The following is an 18,042-nucleotide window of genomic DNA, read 5'->3' on the forward strand; positions in this document are numbered from 1 at the left end:
ATGATCCTTACAATTGTATTACATGTTGGTTACTTCCACATTTTACCATTGAAATATATTAGTTGGTCCTTTCTTTTTAGTTTGTTTTAATATATAAAGAACAACACAATGTAGTTCTTGATATTTTTTAGTTTTTGACTTTAATTAGTTACTTAAATCTTTATATATTTTAGTGGACATTTTTGGGACTCTTATTTTGTAACTTTTATTATGAAAAGACTGGTAATCTCGCGTGATTACACTCAAAACAAAGCTCATGGCTGCTGGCGGATGAGACAAATTTAGTTAAAATGTTCAGCCATTCAAGCCAACATACAGAGGTAAACAATTAAGTTCATTTTGTCAAGATATATCAACCATATATTACTAGAAAACATAGATATTAACTGAAGAAAAACTGAAGTTTATAACGCTACAGGTGAGTGAGTGCAGCGGCAGGACGCGACCAGCTGCAGACTTGCTGATCGGCCTCTGGCTGGAGGAACCGTGCGTTGATGCAGATACATGGCCACAATTAAACTCATTATTATTTGGGCCTGGCCACATATATTCATTAGTCATCAGCTAGGTTATACGTGTAGTGTTAATTGCTGTAGTTTCAGATAGATCAGAATTTTGTCTTTAATTGAAAAAACAAAACTGATCATTTTAAATACTTGGGAAATCATATGTGTATAACTTAAAAAATTAATAACTTAATAAAATTCATATCAATATTATGCTTATTTTGTAGTGATGGTTATTTTACATTTGATAGCTACACAAAACTATTTTGCGAGGAGGGGAGCAGCCAGTTGTTCAGAAATGTCAGGAATGTTGTTCGCTGTATCACTGCCCTTACTGTGGGCCAGAGATGTTCAAACCCACCATCAAAAGCAAGTGTCTGAAACATTTACAAGGACATAGACGAAGAGCAATACGACACAAAGGCAAGTACTTGACAAACAAAGTTAATTCTATTTTATTAAACACGTCTATATTAAATAAACTGATCTGTGGTGATTGCAATAATAAAATTTGCATAAATATATGTTGAAAGAAACTATAAAGTATAAAAAGATCTTTTAACTCATGTTGGTTTGTTGGGTCTTTAATAAGATGGGATAATTTTTTTTCTGTCTTAGAGTTCTTTATTTTCAAATGTCACTTAAACTGCAGAAGTGCTCCACACTTTCACTGTGTCAGCTGCACGTCCACCTTTATGAGGAAAGATGGGTTTTTAAAACATCTGGCAATGTGTGAAAACAAAACTCCTAAAATAATGGTCATAGAGGTCAAATCTGAGGAGAGTTATCCTACATCAGAGCCTGTCACAACAGTTTCCCCTGCAGCCACAGCTAGCATTGCTGAAGAGATGCCTGTCGAGCAAAGATGCAAGAGTCTAATTACCGGTGACACTCAGGACATCTGGAAAAGAAAAGGAAGTCTTGGGGAACACTTGTACACTAAAAATGTAACGAACATCCGTTTTCTTTTTTCTATGCAAGCACTGAGAAACTGAAATTAATACATAATTTATAAATTAATCATAACAAAAAGATAGCAGCAATTCTTCCTCTCCTTAAATTGTGCCAAAGTAAACACAGTTGTTGATGATTCTGTTAATTGTCCTGTAGTTTACAGATGAAGACACAGTAGGCCTGAGACCCACAGAGGAGTCAGCAAACATGGGGCCCACAGGTGAGATTTGTCCTTAAACAAAATCTGATAGAGGTTCTTTGTCATAAAATAAAATATTTCTTTCTATAATCCTGTATACTGATCCATAAAAGCTATTATGTTGTTAAAGAGGTCAGCGGAATAAATTATTGGGCTTTAGCAGGACTACAGGTGCTTTGAAATTATCTTGTGTACTTATATTCTGTTCTGTTACTTGAAAAACATAAATACAATGACCAGATTTTTTTTCACAGGTTTAAGTGCTATAATTGTGTCCCCAGTTCTTCTATCAAGCTAAAAAATGTGAAAAAGATCAACAAAGTAACTTAGTTTTGGTTTTGGTTTTAACTATTCTCTGCAAGCATGTAAAAAAATTGCTTATTGAAATTGGCTCCCCTTGTGATGTCAGAAGGGGATAATACCACACCTTAATCTGCACTATCCAACCAAGGCACTACTATTTAGTGTACAGATCAGTTCATTTGCATTTAAAAGGACACACACATTTTTGCTCACAACTACAAAGTGGAAATTTTAACATGTTATAATAATAAATGATCTATATAGTATTTTGAGCTAAAACTTCACATCTGTACTCTGGGGACACTAAAGATTTATTTTACATCTTACACCTGGATTTACTCTTTATCATAGGTGAAGGAGGTATTGTGGCTGAGCAGGTGAGCACAGGCAAGGTCCTTGTGGAAGAAGAAAATCCCTTAGTCCACTCAGTGGTAGATCTCAGTGTTTCTGTTGGAGATCACAGTGCATCGATCTCTTCTGTGAACCCTCACTCAACAGAGACCGATGTTGCCATACAGACTTTAGTAAATGAGATCTTCTTGGGACACACACCTGTTGAATGCAACACCCTACAAAGGCCCAGGTCCGAAGCACAAGATCTGTGTCCTTTCTGTGGTTTAATGCTTAATAGGAAAAATTTGCAGGTACATTTAAGACGGAAACATCCAGAGGAAGTGTCAAGCCAAGAAAACCCTGCCCTTGCTCAGTTTAAAACCACGAAACAACAGAGACTCCCCCTGCGGCAACAACAGAAGGTAAGAAAAAAGGCAGGTTTTGGGATGGGTTGTTTGCAGCTGTGTTTTACTCTTTAGAGTAAATCCTTAACATAGTTAGGTAACCTGTATTGTCATTTTGCACTATACAGATTTTAGTCATGGAACCCAGGAACTTAATGTAAATATTTAACGACGTTAAAATTATAAATGTAAATTTCAAATTATGATATCAAATAAAATATCTTATCTGGTAAAGGGCTATGTTAATATTAAATGTCTAATCATACCATTTAATGGAGAAAACAGGGTTGCAGACATTAGATGTTTTCGACATCTTATGGCGCTGCGCACACCGCCCTGCTTATGACATTAAATTACCGCGAGAAACGTGCTCTCTCGAAGTACTGTGATGTCATATACCGCTTGGTCTGCGCAGCGCTGTATATATTCAAACTGCAAAGAATAAGAAGGACAAATCCAAATCATTACAGGAAAAAAGAAATTACTTAATTTCTTGATATTACACGAAACAACTAAAATACTATGCATATGCCACTATTTTATTTAAAGTTTGTTTATAAAGCGAGCAAATTTTAATACTGTTTCAGTGAATGTCGTTACGTTATGTCGAATGTGTTCTTCAAAATCGTATCCCCCCGCACAGCTTGTAAAATGGACGCTTCCTCACAGAAAGCGTTTTGACCGCGGATTGAATAGCACCCAGTCGCTTCATTAAAAACAGACCGTTTCTCCTTTCTGCCATGAGTTACGACACTTCACAAGATACGAGAAACGTGGATTACTTTCGGTAACATGGACTTCGGCTTTGTCGCCGCTGTTTTTGTATTAGATAAATTTAATTAGCTCCCATCTGATCCATATCTATGGGTGTGAATATTTGCTCTTCAGTAACGTTAATAGTTAACGTACGTGTTGCTTGAACATAAATACATATCGTTGTTATGCACAGTGGGATATTTCCTGTTGCAAATGACGTCGTTAATTTACTGTAAATTATATTAGAGTTACAATTTTGTTTTCAGATACTCAAACAAACTGTTACATGTAACATTAAGATATAGATTTATAGCAATGAAATGTTGCTGTTTTATAACTCACGTGACCACGTGATTTAATAGATTTACATTCACATTTATGTATTTGACAGACGCTTGTATCCAACAGTCCATTCAGTAGGCTATATACATTTTTATCAGCATGTGTGTTCCCTAGGTTCGAACCCATGACCTTTTGCACTGCTAATGCAATGCTCTACCACTGAGCTATCTGTGTGCTGAATGTTTTTTTTGTTTTGTTTGTTTGTTGACTCATATTTAATGTGTTTGCAGATTGCAATGGAGAGTGAGATCAGAGATGTGTTCAGACACTGTATCAAGTTTCCTGTACCTATTTCTGCCTCTCTGGTCACTGATGACCTGCTGGACAGTACTAGTGAAAAGCGATGTATTACCATATTAACCCGTGGGTCTACTGCCAGCTGCTTACAACAATACTGAAACTTTAGTCAAGAGTTTCATAAAGACTGTTTGCAAATATGCCACAATGCTTATATCAAACTCTCTTTTATAGGCTGGAGTCAGTGTGATTTGGAGAGGGGTCGGAAGCTGGGTTTTGCTCAGAGATGGACTCTACTGTGTAAACGTAACACAATAGAGCATGTGTTACCATCTGGGACCAGCACACAAATACATGGAGAGTAAGAGACCCACATACGAAAATACACATGTGACAGATGGAAAAGATGCCTTTAAACTAACACAAGAAGCCTCATAGTTCACTTTACATTTTTAGGTTACTTAGCTGTCAATCACCTTTCGGGACGTCTAGAGCTGTCATCAGGGAGGAGGCGGGGCATCAGCACTTAGAGGTGATGGTTGATACCTCTGATGTTTACATTATCCAAAGCGACTTGCAGTGCATTCAAACCATACGTTTTATCAGCATGCAGATAAACAGGAAGATAATACTGTTTCTGCTGGTAGGTATGGGGCCAAAATGGTCTGGAGAAAATCTTGGACCTCACAGCTCAGAATAAACATGGAAAAGTTTATGAAGATGGTAAGACACTTTATGATGTTTATGTTATATACTTATTAAAATATTGATGTATTATGAAAGACTTTTTACCTGATTGTGTATACTGTGGTTTGTGCATATTTAGAACAGTTTGCGTGTCTAGCCTGGTCACCTTGTGAAAAAAAGTTGCTCTATGTGGCTGAGAAGAAGAGGGTGGAGTCATCAGCGCAATCATCATTTGCATCAGCCAATGAGGATGGAGGAGTAGTGTTGCTTGAGGAACAGGTAGATGTCTGTCAAATCAGCTAAGCTGAAATGTTTCATCTTGTGTTTAATTCAGAAAATGTCACCAATGATGTAGCCAGGGATGTTGTGTGTGTGTTTTAGGATAAAAACGTTTACGTTGAAGACTGGGGAGAGGGACTTGTGGGTAAAAGCTGTCCAGTATTGTGTGTAGCTGATCTTAATAAAGGGGCTGTCATTGTATATGCTGGTGTCCCTCCTCATATATCACCAGGACAGGTGAGATGTCTTTATATCTAACTATACTACTTATTATCTTAATTTGTCATTTTGTTATAGATAAAAAAATTCAGGTTTTGTTGATAATAATAACTTGTAATAAAAAATTTAATCATAATTGTTCTTGATCCCAGGCTCTGTGGGCACCTAATGGAAGGGGCATTGTTTTTGTGGGCCAATGGAATGAACCGTTCAGACTGGGACTCAAGTTCTGTTCCAATCGTAGGTGAGAACCGAGGTTAAAGAAAGTTTTGATTTCTACAACGCCTAGTATTATGTTTATCTAGTATTTTAAAAGAACACTCCACTTTTTTTGAAAATAGACTAATTTTCTAGCTCCCTAGAGTTAAAGGAATAGTCTACTTATTTTCAATATTAAAATATGTTATTACCTTAACTAAGAAGAGTTGATACATCCCTCTATCATCTGTGTGCGTGCACGTAAGCGCTGGAGCGCGCTGCGACGCTACGATAGCATTTAGCTTAGCCCCATTCATTCAATGGTACCATTTAGAGATAAAGTTAGAAGTGACCAAACACATCAACGTTTTTCCGATTTAAGACGAGTAGTTATACGAGCAAGTTTGGTGGTACAAAATAAAACATAGCGCTTTTCTAAGCGGATTTAAAAGAGTAACTATTTTATGGCGTAATAGCACTTTTGGGAGTACTTCGACTTGGCGCAGTAACACTCTCCCTCTCCCATTATGAGAGGGAGAAGGGGAGCGGACTTTTCAGGCGAGTCGAAGTACTCCCAAAAGTGCTATTACGCCATAAAATATAGTTCCTCTTTTAAATCCGCTTAGAAAAGCGCTACGTTTTATTTTGTACCACCAAACTTGCTCGTATAACTACTCGTCTTAAATAGGAAAAACGTTGATGTGTTTGGTCACTTCTAACTTTATCTCTAAATGGCAGCATTGAATGAATGGGGCTAAGCTAAATGCTATCGTAGCGTCACAGCGCGCTCCAGCGCTTACGTGCACACACACAGATGATAGAGGGATGATTCAACAGTTCTTAGTTAAGGTAATAACATATTTTAATATTGAAAATGAGTAGACTATTCCTTTAAACATTTGATTTTTACCGCTCTGAAATCCATTTAGTCGATTTCCAGGTCTGACGGTACCACTTTTAGCATAGCTTAGCATAATCCATTGAATCTGATTAGACCATTAGCATTGCGCTAAAAAATAACCAGTTTTGATATTTTTCCTATTTAAAACTTGAGTCTTCTGTAGTTATATCATATACCAAGACCAATGGAAAATAAAAAGTTGCGATTTTCTAGGCCAATATGGCTAAGAACTATACTCAAATTCCGGTGTAATAATCAAGGACTTTGCTTCTGTACCATGGTTGCAGGAGGCACAGTTACATATGCAGTGCTCGAAAATAGTCCCCTGCTGTTGAAAGTAAACAAGGGGACTATTTCCAGGCGCTGCGTAATATAATTGCGCAGAAACCTCAAGTTTTAAATAGGAAAAATATTGAAACGTTTTTTTTTTTAAAGTGATGCTAATGGTCTAATCCGATTCAATGGATTATGCTAAGCTAAGCTAAAAGTGGTACCGCCAGACCTGGAGATCGGCTGAATGGATTCCAAAATGGTAAAAATCAAATGTTTCACTCCAGGAGAGCAGGGCCCAGTTCCCCGATAACGTTCACTCTTAGCGTGCTAAGAAGACTCAAAAAGATATATCTTACCAAAGTTGTTGATGTTCCTAAGTGTGTTCCCCGAAGTGTCTCTTAGGAAGCTTCTTAACACGCTGCCTCTAAGTACGACGTACAATGGCGCTGTCCCAAGTAAAGGTGCTGAATTATTTGCGATCGATCATTCAGAGATCGATTTTCCACTTCACGCGAAGGTGCATTACGACGTTAAGAAAGACAACACGTTATATACAAATGGAACATTACTCAAATTATTCCAGTCACATTTATTTTAACATAGTTTAATTTATCCGTAAAATATAAACTATTAATTAAATTATCAAATTGTCAGTAATACGGGTAAACCAACAGGGTATCCCTCGCTATTTTTCCACTCTCCTTATCCCGTTGTGCCACTTGTGCCGCTTCTTGACATGGGTTTTGACTTTAAAAAAATATGTAATACACTTTTATACGAATGTTAAGGTACTTAACAATCAGAATTGATAGGCAAGCAGCTGCAGTATTTCTGTTTAATGCGGTATTGCTTACCATTAATGTTTTCAATAAAAAGCAACCTAGTTAGATAGAGAATATGGTCTGAGAAGATCTAGCAGCTCCATAATGAGTTGTCTTGGAAGGCGGTGTTTTTATTTAGCCACGTCAGGCAAAATGTCAAAAGGTTTAAGGGTTGACGAATAAAAAAAATGGCATGGATTAAACAGTTACGCGGCCGGTGTTGTGTGGAAGTCTGATATGTTTCCCTTTAGTGTAGTGTTTTTATAGCATTTTTATCACATGATACGTTTATTATTTATATACATTGAAAGTTTTAATGGCTACTGAGATGTATATGTTTGCATTTATGAAATGTATCTTGACTGTTCTTGATTGTAAGTCAATTATTTTTACAGTATGAATCATATTATATGTATAATATATATTTATTATGTTTGGAAACATAACAGTTTTAAAACAAACAGTAGAGAAAAGAAGAAAATGACAGGCTATATGTTAAAAGACATAAAACTGTCAAATATGAAATATTTAATAAATTGTATAATAGAATACATGATATTATTGCTTTTTAGTATAACCAATTGAAATCTTTAATCTTTCTAAATAAATTATAAATGTAACGTGATGAAAACGCTATAAACATAGAGGGAACAGACTTCAATGAGGAACAAACACCGGCACCGTCTTTGATTCATTAGTTCTGATACCAAATAAAGTCAACTGCATAAATAGTCCTGTATCCATTGCAAACATATTTTATTATAAGTCTTAAAAATGTCCATAACATAAAATCATTGTCAGCATACCATAGTTTGACTTGTACTGCGCTGCGCTGATTTCTAAAGACAGCGGCGATAGCGTTTTGCGCTCAAACAACGCTAAGAGAGAGCTTACGAATGGTCCAGACCAACCTTACGAAAGTGTGACTTACAGAAGATATACTTAGCGTACGAACGTTTTGGGAATCGTGCCATAGAGTTAAGAGAGAGGTTAAGGAATAGGTTAAGAACTACTTAGCGATAAGAATGTTTTGGGGAACCGGGCCCTGGAAATTAAGCATATTTACAAAAGAAGTGGAGTGTCCCTTCAAAAACACTTTATAGAACACACTGATAACAAAAGCCAAGATGCTAATAGCCACCCTCCCCTCTTCATTTTGAGAAGTGCTGTCACATTATTTAGACATCTTTTGATTCAATAGTAATAATTATCAACTTTAAAGTTCTCATTTTAACTAAAATCTTCATTTTGTCAGTGTTGATGCCTCCTTTTAAAACAATAATTCACCCAAAAATCTTAACATATTTTTATTGTTTTTTCTTTTGTTCTAGATCTGGTCTTTACTACATGGATATGAAGGGGAACTGTGGTAAGATTTTCAATAACTGATACTGTGTGCATCTTCTTTTATTAGGGCCCGAGCACCAAGGAGCAGGCCAAAATGGCCTGCACCGAAAGGTGCGAAGCTCTATTGTTTTGTACTTGTTTTTACCGTATAGTCTTTAGAGAATGGCCTTTTTCTCAGCTATATTTTTTTTGTGTAGCAGCAGGCAACAAATCTGTGTCATTTAACCTCTCTGTCCTTTACAACCTTGATAGAGTGTTTGTCATCTGAAGGCGTTTCTGTGTCAAGCCCTCGAATGAGTCCAGACTTGCACTGGATCGTTTACTTACAGGGCCAAATATTTGGACCACATCGTCAGTGCCTGAGCATGATGCTGGTGAGAACATAATGAATAATTGTCACAAACAAAATGACATCCGCTTTGCATTACAGACACTAATATCCAAAGTGACTTACAAGGTACATTTGTATTGGTGTCTGACCACTGCTAATACAATTGCTCTACCAATTGCGCTACAGAAACATTGTTAAAAAAGTTTGGAATAATTAAGAAATTTGTCTAACTGTACTGGAAAGCTATGGAGTGCCAGTATTTATTTGAAGACCAATTTTCTCTTTTAGTATGATGTGAAGAACAGAACCACATCAGTTTTGGTTGATGTGGTCAGGAGAGCCGAAAAAGGTACCTAGATGAAAACAGACATGCAAACACACCTACACACATTGTTGAATGAAGCGAGTGATGTCATATCCTCTCACAGGTCAGTTTGCTGGTATATATGAATCCTTGCCGTCTCAGTGCTGGACTGCAGACAGTGAGAGGATCTACTTCAACAGTGCCTGTGAAAACAATAAGGTAAAGAAACAAATACTCACTGTATGAACATCATATATAAAAATACAAGCATTGTTTGTGCTGATTGGTTCAAACGGTCTATTTTGATAAATAAATTTATTGAAATTGAATTTACATTTATGCATTTGTTAGACACTTTTATCCAAAGTGACTTCTAGTGAGAAAACAAATCATGTGAATCAAACCATATCACAGTCGAGATTGAAAAACAGTAGGCACTTATTTTGACAAAACACGTGATGCAAATGGTTCACATGACGCAACAAACACATATTTAAAAAAAACAAGCAACACACATGACACTCCGAACACTTATTTTAAATTTGCTGCCCTCGGATGAGCAGTCGAGAGCTGCCACTGATTTTTTCTATAGTGTATGCTGTCTATTGGTTTTATTATTTGTCTGTTGTTCTAGGCTGTGTTCTCAGTGGACAGGAGCACAGGAAGAATCGCACAAGTGTGTGGACTGGATTCTCTTAGACTAGGTAGTGTGTGTGTGTGTGTGTGTGTGTATACATGAGTGTGTCATTTTTAGAGCTGCAACAACTAATCAATAAAATTGATAAAAATCGATTATGACAAGGTCTAAAGCTGAAGATTAAAATAATTTTTTCCTGTGGTGAAATTCTCTGCACATCCCTGAATAATTAATTCATTTTGTTAATTGATATTTTGACATTTAAAAAGAGATTTACTATTTAAAAGCTGCACAAACTTTTTTATTTAAGGCTTAAAATATCTAAATAAAAAATATTATATTAGTAAAACTCCGTAGTAGTGTGTGGCTTTTGCTGTTTTAAAAGTACACTTTTACACATGATTACCCTAATTTATTTCTTTATTTAGCTATAATACGTAAAAACATCTAATTAATAAATATTTATATTTATCCGATTAGTCGATTAATCTGAAAAAATTATTGCCCGATTAATCGATTATGAAAATAATCGTTAGTTGCAGCCCTAGTCATTTTTACAAGTTGTTATTTTTTATACCCTTGATGACAGACAGTAATAACAGTTGTACATTTGTTAGATAATTTTGGAAGTGTGCAGCTGTTGACAATACAGAAAGATGTGATGGTGATGAGATGCTCGTCTCCGAATCAGCCTCCTTGCCTGGTACATATACACACCTTTACACATTTTTATGATGCGAATTGTAGAAATGAGTACATAACCTGTATGTGTGTTGTCTTCTGCAGAAAGTCGCCTTTCTTTCACCGGTAGATCTGAACATGCACTTTTCCAATTTGGGTGGAGCAGATGTGTATGAAGGATTTGATTGGCAGCCTATGTTGATCACGCCCCCTTCCCAGGAGGAGAATCATCAGTTTTGTGAGTAACACAAATGCACTATTCACAGATATATTATTCACACCTTGAGCGTTTTATTGCTGGGGTCACTAAGTAGCTGCGTTGTTAGTTATCATGAACTGATAAATTCACAAGTTGGTTTACATTTATTTAGTATGTAGATATGAAGAGTTTGGTGCCAAAACGCAATAAATCTATTTTGACTAATTTTGGTAAAACTTTGTTTTCTATACCAAGAAAGTGACAAGATGAAAAACTATTTTCTGTTACAAACTTTCACATAGGATTTTTTCATCATAATAACATTAAAAATTCAAATACATATTATAAAAAGTGATTATTTTTTCTGCAAAAATACAAACTTTACTTATGACTACAATAAAAGTAGTGCATTTAAGGTAAAATGTAAGTTTTTTTGCTATAACTTTATCTTTAACTGATAGAGTGTGGCATTCACAGCGCAAAAGGTTGTGGGTTTGATTCCCAATGAACACCCATACTGCTGAAAATGTATAGCTTGAATTCACTGTAATTCGCTTGGATTAAAGCATCTGCCAAATGTGTAAATGTAGCTGGTAGTGTAGCTTTTCTATTTTGCATATACTTCACACTTTTGAGTATTTCCCCTTCTCTCTATCCTTTGCCCTTTATAGCTGGTTTGAATTTTGGAGCAATTTTATTGAAGCCCTATAGCACCCCTGAGAGAAGGAAATCTCCTCTGGTGGTGAATATACATGGTAAGACCAAGACATTTTATTTGTGCAACTTTAATTGTTTTTCCCAAATCAGTGATCAGTGTGTTTGTCTTTGCAGGTGGTCCTCACAGTCATTTTGCTGCAGAGTGGAACGCCACAGCAGCTGCTTTAACCGAACTGGGCTTTGCCGTTCTAATGGGTGAGTGCAAAGACAAAGTGAAATATGGTGGTTATAGTCCTGCCATAGAGTTAAAAGCGCAAACCACAGCACTGAATATGTTGGAGTGAAAGTCCTGCCTTAAAGGGATAGTTCACCCCAAAAAATGAGAACGAAATGAGACGTTCAGACTGGGACTGAAGTTCTGTACCAATCGTAGGTGTGAGGCGGGTTATTCATTGGATTCAGAGAATTTTCATTTTTGGGTGAACTATCCCTTTAAAGAGCCATAGGCCCTGTGATTTAGTGTGTTTGTGTGTTTGCATTACAGTTAACTATAGAGGTTCCACTGGATTTGGTCAGGACAGCATAGAGTCTCTCCTTGGAAATGTCGGCAGTCAGGATGTCGAAGATGTTCAGGTTTGAACGCACACAAACCATAAAGAGCACTTGCTCAAATATTGCTAATGTTCATATTAAATATTTATGTCCTGTCTAGAGAGCCGTGCTGTGCGCTTTGCAGAATGAGAGCACTCTTGATCCTGATAGGGTGGTTGTGATGGGCGGCTCTCATGGAGGCTTTTTGGCATGCCACATGATTGGTCAATATCCAGATTTCTACCGAGCATGTGCTGCAAGGAACCCTGTCATCAATGCTGCCACACTTCTCGGAACCAGTGACATTGTAGACTGGTAACTTACATATCTGTAAAGTTGCTTTAAATCATTGTGCACTGGGAAAAGCACTTTATGTAGCCTACTATATATTTCATACGAACCATGCTATTTATAGCATACATCTTGTTGCCTTGAATTTAGTATTGTAGATGATTATCTAAATATTTTGATAGGTAAAGAGTGTGATTTAGTTCAGCACGCTTTTTTTGGGGTTTAACGGAGTCAGATTAATCATTTACGTAATATACTGTAATATTTTTACATTTTCATCTATAGTGTACGTCTGACTATTCTGTATATTACTGAGATTTTGCAGTGCCCTATGTTAACTCTAATTGTATTTGTACTCCCCACTACAGGAGATATTCCTCTGTCGGGATTAAGTATGCATTTGACCGGCTGCCCACACCACAGTCCCTCACTACTATGCTTGAGAAATCCCCTATAATACATGCTGCACAGGTATACATACAAAGAAAGTGATTAGTATTTCTTGGGTAGCACGTGTGTTTTAATGCCATCCATACTTATTAATCATTGCCGATGTTGTGGGGTGTACCTATAACCTTGATTTGGCTTCCTCTATGTGTGCGCGTTTAGATTCGTGCTCCTGTGTTGTTAATGTTGGGTGGCAGAGACAGGAGAGTATCACCTCACCAGGGTCTGGAGCTCTACCGAGCACTAAAGAGCAGGAATATACCTATCAGGTACACACACACACACACACACACACACACACACACACACACACACACACACACACACCAGCACTGAATATAAAAATTGAAACAAAACAGTGCAAGGGTCTTAAAGGGATAGTTCACCCCCCCCCCCCAAAAAAAAAAATCTGTCATTATTTACATGTATGATTGTCTTTGTTCTTATGAACACAAAGGAAGATATTTTGAGAAATATTTGTAACCAAACTTTTTTTCTACTATGGAAGCGAATCAGCTCCATCAACGGTTTCGTTAAAGACATGTCTTAAAATATCTTCCTTGGTGTTTATCACAACAAAGAAATGTATGCAAAACTATATAGCATGAATGCTGCTGGAAGAGATGCGTATTTACAGATGAGGAAACATAGCAGAATCGTCTTTTACTTTCATAATTTTCAACATCAAACTGACTTCAACTGAATAATGACACTGTTGTCTTTACAGTAAAATTTACATTTGTCTCAAATTTGAAGATGTTTGCATCATCAGTCAATCTTTTTCCTGATTATTAATGTAAAACTTCTTCACAATACATAAAAAGAAATGAAAGTAGTTTTATACTATAGATAAACTACTGTATACAGTGTTAAATGGTGTCATAGGGCAAGAATTGGGATACGGTAATAGAATAGTAATACAGTATTCTATGTTCAATACAAATTAAGCTCAATCAAAAGTCTTCTGTTGTGTTACCAATGTAATATTTTTTAAATGGACCAAAAATTCATGAAAAATGTATTATTTGTGTGATTATGAACAGCTTATATGAACAGTATAAGCATAAGAAGGTCAGACCCCAGTTTAAATGGACAAAATGTATCCTCATACTGAATGTGATGAAGTACCTACTTACTGACCGTTAAAACAGTAGGTACTGTTTAGTATGAATCCTGGTAGTATGAATGCGATTCGCCATGTTGATACATCACATGACATACGTCGTCGTCATGTCATACCAGCGCGAATACAGCCGCATCACTGCTTTCCATCATATCCCAATATGACGACGCCTCTTCTTCTTCGTTTGATAGCTTCTCTACCGGGGCATCATGGGGTAGTGAAGTGTCCTTCGTATGCACACTTCAGAATCTAACCAGAAGTAGTAGGTCATCCAGGTACTTTTAGCATACTGTTTTTGGAATGCTACGTATTCAGACATACTACTTACCTCTACATTTCGCCTACTATATAGTATGGAAGTTTTGGACCCAGCATTTATTTTCACTTCTTGGTTCTTTTAAAGAAGACGTACGTTTTTGACGTATACTACTCTACATTGTAGTGGATCACTGTGGACTGTAGGCCAACGACAGGCTTATGTTTAGTGATATGAACAAACAGTAATAATAATGAAATAAAAGCAGCAGTTTTATGGCTTCTACAGACACCTTTTGTTTTGCATTTTGAAGCTGTAATAAGTGTATAAATCAACCATTGGGTTTACTCCGGGTACTCTGGTTTCCTCCCACAGGCCAAAAACATACAAGTTAGGCTAATTGGAGATGCCAAATTGTCCCTCCCCCAACCTGTGTCTGGATTACCTTTTGTATAAATTAACCAGTTCACGCCATGAATATAGCCATAGATGCTGGAATGGCAGAAAGAAAGAATCAACCATTGGTTACAGTGATCTCTAAACATCAGGAAACATCAGTTTCGGCACTGTCTCGTATCAGTTGACCACTTTTCCGTCTGATCTCTATGACAGCCTTTTGTTCATCTCTCTTTCTTTGTCTGTCTGTCTGTCTCTCAGGTTATTGTGGTACAGTGATGAGGGTCACTCGCTGTCTAAAGTCAACACTCAGTCTGACTGCTTCTTCAACATCATTTTGTGGTTCAGAGAACATTTAAACTGAGTACACAACAACATTTCTTGGACGCTTATATCAAAATAGTGAAAACAAATGTTTCTGTCTGCACTCACTGTGTTGCCAAAGCTAAATGTCTGTAAATGTTACAGTCAAGTGACAGAATATTTAATAGTTACTGACCACTAGGTGGCAGACCGGTCAATGTTAAATATTCCACAAAATAAGGAGGCAGATGCCAAAGGCTGGAATCATTATATTTAAAAAACTGAGCTTGGGTATTGTGATATTGAATATCTGTCTTGTTAAAAGTCATTTACACTTTTCTTAGAGCTCACTATTTTTAATGGACAGTGTTTTAGGTTAGTTCTATTTAGCCTTTAAAATAAAAAATAAATATTGTTTACATAACACATAATACTTGAACATTTAAAATTAAAAGTGAATAAAGTTCCTAACATGTAAATGTAGAGATATTTAACATTCCAAAGTTAATCCAAATGAACCAAAATGTTTATAACAAGAACACGATTTCATACAGGTTCCAGCATGCTATTGTTTGTAAGCCTAAATCTTTGTAAAATCTCTAAGGAAAGTCCTTTCTGTCATAGATGTTTTTATTTTTCATAGTTTCGTAACATTTTGGTCCTACAAAGACCTAAACCCAAAATTACCTTTGACAGGTTTATTTAAATCTTCTGGTTATGTCATGAACTCTGTCAAGAATTATAAATGCTTGTTATATTACTAAATGTCTTGATTTGTCTATATCGCAGTCTGTTGAGCATGAGCCAAGAGTGGCAGTTTGTAGCATATGGATTTTCAATATACTGACAGTCCCATGGGGCAGATTGCGCTATACCATGTTAGAGTTATGATTGCAATGTTAATGACTCACAGAAAGAGTTAAACACATCAGGTCACCTGAAACCAATGCCATGGTGTGCGTTCATCTTTTGATCAGGTTTAGTTTTTGTATGCGGTTCATATAGCATTAAGCAAATAGCATGATTCGCTTAATATTCAGAATTTATCACCAAAGCTTGCACATACTGTAATAGACAAATAACGAAGTATAATGCAGCGCTAACTAAAAGAAAGAGGCAAAAAATGTGGATACAACAGGGATACATTTACATGCGAAATACAATCCCACCCCTCACCCCCTTATCCTCAACCTAGATGCTATTTGAGAAAATAAGCGAACACCAAAAAGGCAGAAAATCACTGCCAGGGGGTGAAATGCAGATTAAAGGGATGATGAAATTAGAGAGAAAATGAAACTTAAAGTAGGCTTAAGGTCACATTGAGTGAATTTCCTGCGGTTGAGACCCTCGGTGTGAAATACTAGGAAAGGGGTGAAAAGCAAAAGGAAAAAATGGGATAGTGACCAGTGAAGAGATTGTTTTAAAGATTGTGATTCAAGTAAATGAGAAGCGACAGATCTGACCACTCAATAAAAAATAAATGTCCATTGGTGCTTGTGTGTGGTAATCAGTTTGTTTGGACAAAATAATCTGGATGAGATTAAAGCGTATGAGAGAATAAACATTACGAACATTTCCACCTGTGTGTGATTTAGATTTTGGTATTGGGAGGGCCATGCAGTGCTTTGGGTCATTTTTGCAAGCCTGAAAGCATCAGTTATCTTCTCATAGGATGGATGGGTGCATGTTTGTATGTTTAGGGGGCTGAAGTGTAATTGAATTTGAAGTAATTAGCATGCTGCTGAAATCCATTAATTCATCTCATGTCTCCTCCCCCATGCTTGCGTTCATGGACTGGTTTGCAGCACTCTGCTTAGTTGTCACTGTAATAGATGAGTCCATTAGATGCCCCGGGGCAGGGGAGGTAATCGGTCAGAGAGTTAAACCGTGGGTAAAAGTGCAAAACTGTCACCAAACAACTTAAGGTAATGGCACCACCACTTTACTTGATTAAACATGCTTAACACCCTCCTAGGGTCTCTCTTCTTTTGCCATCCCTCAAACACTCAGATTTTCTCATCCCCTCCTGCTGTTTTGCCATGTAACTCTGTCGTTTCTTGGGAGTGGATGAGTATGCCAGAATATGTGGTCACTTATAAAGAACTGACATTTCCTGTCAGCATTTAAGTATTATGGCTGGGTCTTACAGTGAGACGGGGTGCTGAAACAGTGTGTGTCTTATGTAAGAAATAATAAATACAGAAATTTGCCAATTTGTCAGTCACCAGTGAACAAAAAAAAACAAAGGCAGATCTTTTTATGAAATCCTATGCTGAGTTAAATAAGCAAATTTACAAATTCCTGTTTTGTTGTAAGTGCAAATACGTAGTTTGTGCAAATAAGCATCAAATGTGCAAATGCATAGTTTGAATGTGTGTAATACTATAGTTGCACACACAGTTTCTTGATAACTCTCCTATTGATACATTAACTTCTGTTACTCTATGCGTTTCATCCCAGTCTACACTGTCAGAACAAAAGTTACAAAAGCTTTCACTGGTACGGTACTCTTTGAAAAGGTCCTAATATGGACCATTTAGGTACAGGTATGCACCTTTGAGGTACTACAAAGGTGTACTTTTTGAAAGGGTATCATGTAATACTGCCACAGTGACTGCTTTTGTACCGTTTTTGGAGAGTGTATAGAAACCTGCACTAATATACAAATAGTTATGGTTTTTTTGTGTTGTCATGATTGCATTAAAACACTGTAAAAAAAAATATAAAGTGAAAGTCATTTCAACTTATTTATCTTGACAAGTTGCTATAACTTATAAAATGAAGTTGACTTAATAAATAATAGTAAGTTAGAGGTCCTATATATTATTTCTGTGTTTTTGAAGATTTGATTGTTTACGTTGCGCAATATAACATGTGTTCATGTTTCACGTAAAAAAAACACGGTAATTTTTTTTCACAATTTACTTAACCGTATTCGGCTTTTTTTCACTGTCTTCAAAACGGGCTGATGTCTTCCTTATTCTATGAAGTCCCTCCTTCAGAAAATACGTAATGAGTTCTGATTGTGTAGTTTGCTTAGTGTGTTGTGATTCGACTGCAGCTAGCA

General features: G+C 36.6%; 1 protein-coding gene across 3 annotated transcripts; it reads left to right on the forward strand.

Annotated features, from left to right (window-relative positions):
• Window positions 1-248: 248 nt before the first annotated feature.
• Window positions 249-15,740, forward strand: LOC135729445 (acylamino-acid-releasing enzyme). 3 transcript variants are annotated; one of them, XM_065247116.1, is made up of 26 exons: window positions 249-320; window positions 758-929; window positions 1,125-1,453; window positions 1,617-1,680; window positions 2,314-2,717; window positions 4,028-4,160; window positions 4,269-4,395; window positions 4,491-4,566; window positions 4,682-4,757; window positions 4,861-5,000; window positions 5,103-5,237; window positions 5,372-5,463; window positions 8,744-8,781; window positions 9,012-9,133; window positions 9,379-9,439; window positions 9,519-9,613; window positions 10,029-10,098; window positions 10,649-10,734; window positions 10,818-10,950; window positions 11,583-11,666; window positions 11,743-11,823; window positions 12,113-12,201; window positions 12,281-12,474; window positions 12,819-12,921; window positions 13,060-13,166; window positions 14,934-15,740. In XM_065247116.1, exons 1-26 carry the CDS (start codon window positions 291-293, stop codon window positions 15,034-15,036), a joined length of 3,144 nt encoding a protein of 1,047 aa, XP_065103188.1. In that variant the 5' UTR covers window positions 249-290; the 3' UTR covers window positions 15,037-15,740. The 3 variants fall into 3 exon arrangements, with proteins under 3 accessions (XP_065103188.1, XP_065103189.1, XP_065103190.1); XM_065247117.2 differs by having other exon boundaries at window positions 286-486; XM_065247118.1 differs by lacking the exons at window positions 249-320; window positions 758-929; window positions 1,125-1,453; window positions 1,617-1,680; window positions 2,314-2,717 and adding an exon at window positions 3,348-3,486.
• The last annotated feature ends 2,302 nt before the right edge of the window (window positions 15,741-18,042 follow it).

This window comes from Paramisgurnus dabryanus, chromosome 11 (genome assembly GCF_030506205.2).
Source record: "Paramisgurnus dabryanus chromosome 11, PD_genome_1.1, whole genome shotgun sequence".
NCBI lineage: Eukaryota > Metazoa > Chordata > Actinopteri > Cypriniformes > Cobitidae > Paramisgurnus > Paramisgurnus dabryanus.